At 33.3% G+C, this 6000-nt stretch overlaps 1 protein-coding gene across 4 annotated transcripts in view; it reads right to left on the bottom strand.

Moving 5' to 3' along the window:
* LOC121729173 (protein transport protein Sec61 subunit gamma) overlaps positions 1–4122 on the bottom strand; it is a 28136-nt gene extending 24014 nt beyond the window's left edge. For 3 of the 4 annotated variants that reach the window (XM_042117605.1, XM_042117604.1, XM_042117603.1), the window contains exons 1-5: positions 3987–4122; positions 3731–3899; positions 2815–2997; positions 1867–2112; positions 1383–1503 (exon numbers count right to left, since the gene is read on the bottom strand). In XM_042117605.1, coding sequence (XP_041973539.1) covers positions 1383–1503; positions 1867–2112; positions 2815–2997; positions 3731–3899; positions 3987–4012 — 745 coding nt within the window. In that variant the 5' untranslated portion in view covers positions 4013–4122. The remainder of the gene's footprint in view (positions 1–1382; positions 1504–1866; positions 2113–2814; positions 2998–3730; positions 3900–3986) is intronic. The other variant, XM_042117607.1, reaches the window with a different exon arrangement.
* Between the last annotated feature and the right edge of the window lie 1878 nt (positions 4123–6000).

Below are 6000 nucleotides of genomic sequence, written 5' to 3' on the forward strand. Positions count from 1 at the left end.
ATAGAAGTATAGATAATATAGATTATAGTTTTTATTGCCACAATAAGTATGGTTTAACCGCGTCATAAACGAATAGTTGCAGGCTTCATTTTAATCAGTCTACAGAATATATTTAAGTACTAGATGTCCCGCGCGGCTTCTCCCGCGTAAATTAGGAATTTCACAGAAACCGTACATTTTCGAATAAAAATAGCTATAAATACTCTTTCCACGTGGTCTACTCTATATAAGTGCAAAATATTGCTATAAAAATTGCTCCAGTAGTTCGGGAGATAAACCCTTTCTAAAATTTTCCCCGTTTTTACCACATTTTCCTGAGTTTCTTCGGTCGTATTAGTCTTAGCGTGATAATATAATATAATATAGCCTATAGCCTTACTCGATAAATGAGATATCTAACACTGAAATAAGTTTTAAAATCGAACCTGTAGTTCCTGAGATTAGCGCATTCAAGCAAACATACTCTTCAGGTTTATAATATTAAGTGTAGATTTTTTTAAATTATTGCTTGACAATCTCGAGCCTCGATCTAAGAGACTATGAAAAGGCTCATAATCATGGGATGATGCATGGTATAATATTATGGTAGTGATGATGATGATGTTGAATGTAATTTGCATAGTAGCATAATTATGCTTTCCGTTCTTAAAACAACGCCGAAACTGCCAAACTTGTATCTATAAAGAATCAGGAGTTCTCTCAGCACCTTCCGAACCACGGTATACCAGGTATACCTCGGTGCAAAATCTTACTTGTTTGTAGCATATGCTTAGAATACTTCTCACGAAACCGAAGTCACCACATGTTTCCCCATAAATTTTGAGGAGTTCCCTCGATTACTTATGGATCCTTCATCAGATCACCACTTTTGTGAATATAATACCAAATTGGGATGATACCCTACATACCAAAAGAAAAATTTTGAAAATCGGTTAACAAACGGCGGAGTAATCGTTGAACATAAGAAAACGAACATAACACCTCCTCCATTTTGAAAGTCGGTTAAAATTGTAGCCTATGTGTTATTCTGATGTATAAGCTATATTATTGTAAAGTTTCATTAAAATCCGTTCAGTAGTTTTTGCGTGAAAGAGTAACAAACATCCATACATCCACACATCCATACATCTATACATCCATACATCCATACATCCAAACAAACTTTCGCTTTTATAATATTAGTAGGAAGTAGGATATGAATATTTCCAAGCAAAAGTTGCATTCCTAAATCGAACACATTTTCAATTAAGGGATATATTTTACTTTTTCTAATAGAACCACTTATAATAACATGATACTTAAAACACCCCTCTTTTTTGTCGGGGGTTAAAAAAAGTAACTTTTACAGTTATTTACCAATCAACATAATTATTTTAACTTACTTGGCAGTACAAACTTGCACTTGTGCTTGTTACATGGTTCGGGGACAGGGATATGCTTCATTATAGTCTGGTGCTTGGTCAGCGGCTCGCATCGTATTTGCGGGAGATCCTTTATGTTCACCTGTGATGATTTAATTATATTAAAGCCGGTTTTATATATTTTTTCAATTATGAGCAAAGGAAGTTTTGTTTTTATGTTGCAACATAATATGGCTAAAACTTATAAGTTGTAACTGTACACAGAACAATAGAAATGCATCTAATACTGAATGTCTCAACTTTTTGTAGAATAGTTTATTGACAATTCTGGTAGAGCACCAATGTCCTACCAGAATTGTCAGTTATGAAGATAGATCATAAAAGAATTGGCAGGGTTTGACAAAGCTCAACTTTTTAAATACAGTTTCGTGACGAATACAATACGAACGCATTGTTCAAAATAAATTATTTTTCCATAAATTAATTCCACATACTAAATACTTACACTAATTAAGTCCTTATCATGTATGAGTTCACTAGACTGAACAAAGTCTAGAGGTATTTGAGCAGCCATTTTATAATTACTGGGATATGAGACAAACTCGTGGGCTTTCATGTTGAATCTTGCTTCATAAGTAGTTTCCACGGGTGGCTTTGGTCTTAAGGCGCGGGTACAATGGCTGGTGAGCCAGAGTGACTTTGCCCATTCTTGATACTCTTTTTGTTCCTTTTCATATGTAGCTTTTATTTCCTAAAAAATGTGAAGATTTAAGACCTTCATACAATTTAAGCAAATTGTTGAATAAATTGATTTATTGGAGGCTTGGAGATATTATGTTGGTTGGGTAAGATCAAGCCAATGTTAATCATGGGTGGTTGGGCTTTACAAAACCCAAGTGCACCAATTGCCCTTGAATCAACTTTTCTGATGTACTTACATTATAAAGTACAAATATTTATAAATGAAGACCCATTGGGGACTATAATAAATCTTTAAATAAAAAAATACGTCTTAGGCTCCATCTTGGGCGCTGTTAAAAGTCGCACACAGTGCGACTTTTAACAGCGCCCATGCACACACAATGCAGTCGCGCGTTTTCGCGAAACGCGCGATAGCATCGCGACACCAGCAGTTTTTGCATCGATGCTGTCGCGCGTTAGTATCGATACAGTTGCGCGTTAGTATCGATACAGTTGCGCGTTAGTATCGATACAGTTGCGCGTTAGACAGATTTTTGCATTTTTTGCTTCTGCATCGCGACTGTATCAATGCTTAAAGTAGCGCAAGTGTGTAAAGGTGGTCCATTTGTGACTGCATCGATGCTGCATTGCAACTGTATCGCTGATAAAAGTTGCAGTAAGGGGCCTTAGTGTAAATATTTAAACTTAAACCTATTATTATTTGCTATAATCTATTACTTTAGCTTTTTACATAACATAAAAATTAACCTACTTCAAACACTCTGAAGTCTCCTTTAGTGGGTCTCGGCATGAACTCCAATTCAAGGACATTAGGATTCTGATGGCAGAGCACTTTCATACACTGATAGTGCTGTTGTTGAGTGATTGCTGACACCTTAGGATATTGTGGCACCTGTCTTAAGCCTGGCACATACAGCCTGCGGAATTTGTCCACCTGAAACACACATTTGAAATTTTACATGCTGACCAGGTTATTGTGATCTCCGTTTTTAGGGTCCGTACACAAAGGGTAAAAACGGGACCCTATTACTAAGACTTCATTGTCTGTGCATATGTCTGTGTGTCTCCAGGCTGTAACTCAAGAACTGCTATAATTCTGAAATTTTTACAGATTGTGTATATTTGTTGCTGTAAAAACAAAATAATATTAATATTTAAGGGGGCTCCCATACAACAAATTTTTTACAACAGATTTTTTTGGCCTTTTTTGCTTGTAATCAATAATGATAATAGGTAGGCAGCTTGAATATAATATAATATCATTAATAATAATATTTAAAAAAATATTATTTATTTATTAAAATAAGTAATCTCCATTTTGAATATCTATTTATAAAAAATGCAAAGTCTGTAGTGTAGTTTTCAAGATTAAAATTCTAAACATATTATAGGGACAATAAAGGTGAAAAAAAATTTTTACAGTGTGATAGGTCATAAATCATAATTCATTATAAAAAAATTAAAAACTTAATATAAATAGTAGTTATTACAGCTATATCATACATGCTATAGGATTCAGGAATTGCAATAAGCCAGGATCTCAGATCTCTAATAATTAACCTGATAGACTGCCATAATTTTCGACAAAGACAAAGGAATTTCCTTTCCTTTCTAGTTTAATCTGCCTTCTTATTGGCAAATAAAATTAATTAATAAGAAAAACCTACAGCTTGTTTCTCGGTGAAGATTTTCTCCCAGTCAATAGAAGGTTTCTCATCGTCAGAATCACTTGATGATATCAAGGGATCTCGGAATTTGTTACGAAGAATTTTTTCAGTCACACTATTTTCAATGTCCTCTACTCTGAGAAACTGTAGGTCAGGTTGTGAAAAGCACCTGAAAATAAAAATTATGATTGAGTACATTGTTTTGTAAACACGTTTTGAACAAGATACTACAGAAGAATTACTGAAGAATACTTGCCAATTATATTGACTTATATGGTCCATTTTGAATGTCGATCTATAATGAGTTTTGATAAATAAATTTATTTACAGTAATGTGCATATTTATCAAACTGTTATACAATTTTTATTAATATTTCTGTAAAACATGTAGGTACCGTATTTTGAATTTTTTATACGACTACTTCTTCTTCTTTTTAAATCGTTCTGTCAGCCGTCAGGTTGACTTTTGTATTTTTTTTTAAGATTTAATGGTCTGGTAACGGAGACCTTTAAGCCAAGTCTTTTTGAAGTGTTTTTAATTTATTTTATGTAAAGTCTGTCAAGAAAGTGAAGAAATTAAAAAGTGGCAACATCGTAGTGTCATCCTTTTTTTCGATTGATTTGAAAGGGATGACACTACGATGTTGCCACTTTTTAATTACTTCACCTTCTTGACAGACTGTATATTTATAATATAGTTCCCACAGTATTTATAATATTGTATTTGTACAAAGCACTAACACTTTTTTAAATACAGCGATATAAGCTTTTTTTTATTTTCACAGGTCTTTGATTTTCATCATTTACATACCGAAATAAAAATACTTACCTACATATTTTGGGAAAAAAATACAAAACACAATGTTACTTTGATCTAAATGTATGTCAAATAATTAACGATCAAACGAACTTACCTGTACGTGAAGTTCGATCGTAATTATATGAGTGTTTCGTCCGAAGAGATTAGTATAATTAGAATATGAACACACAGTAGTAGTAGCTAGTGTCTCCGCTTCAATCACTATGTTTAGAGGTTATAACTCTAAAAAAAAAATATTTAAAAAAACTTACAGTTGGTCTCTGGTATATACTCTATGGTTTGCTCGCTTTTCCTGTTCCGGTGGACTCCATTTTCCTCCTTCGGCCAACGGCGTTGATTCGACTTCATTTCTTGAGAGAGATTTGTGATATTTTATCTATGGGTACCTACACCTGTTAGGGAGGGTGGGATATACTAATCTCTTCGGACGAAACACTCATATAATTACGATCGAACTTCACGTACAGGTAAGTTCGTTTGATCGTTAATTATACTCGTGTTTCGTCCTCGAGATTAGTATAATTAGAATATGAACACACAGTAGATGTTTAGAGTAATAAATATCACAAATCATGTACAATACTTTATATTTGAAATATATATAAAACCATAAAACAACACTGTAATACATAATATTGTAATAAATGAACATAAACAAATAGATAATTTTATTTCTATTATTTGTATAACCTTATAAGGAACACAGCGTATTTGCCAAGGCCAGGTTGTCTTTGTCAATAATAGGTCTATCATAGAACCTAGCAAAGGTAGAGGAATTGCCGCTCCATCCAGCAACTTGTCTGATATTATCTATATTAATGCCCATTTTCTTGGCCATAGAAGTTGCTGCATGTCTTGTACTGTGAGACTTAAATATGGAAACGTCAATCCCACTATCCTGTAATGTAATTTTAATCCAACGAGAGAGCGTCTGAGGAGATACATTTTTATATGGTTTTCTAAAGCTGACAAAAAGATAATTTTCTGGTCTTATAATATCTTTAGACCTGTCTATGTAAGCTCTTAATGTACTAGCAGGACAAATCTCAGGATGTTCACAATAATAAGGTAGGTATAATAATGGTTGTTTCATACCTGGTCTTAAAGTTTTGATTAAATCACAGATTTTAATCATTATTTTATCATTACAATAGACTATTTCATTTAATTTAATTTTCGACAATGTTTGCACTCTGTGTGCAGTGACTAGGGCCAACAGAGTAACACACTTCTTATTTAACTGTTCAAGTGTCAAATTTTCATTTGGAAATAATGTTGCTAAATAGTTAATTGTGACACCTGCATCCCAAGTAAAGTTATAACGTGGTAATGACGGTCTTAATTTAAACACACCTTTACAAAACCTGGAAATCCTATCATCATCAGGTAATTTTTTAATGATAAAAGAAAGAGCAGATCTATATGAAATGATAGTCCCATATTGGGCACC

The sequence above is a fragment of the Aricia agestis genome, chromosome 7 (genome assembly GCF_905147365.1).
Source record: "Aricia agestis chromosome 7, ilAriAges1.1, whole genome shotgun sequence".
In the NCBI taxonomy this organism is placed as follows: Eukaryota; Metazoa; Arthropoda; class Insecta; order Lepidoptera; family Lycaenidae; genus Aricia; species Aricia agestis.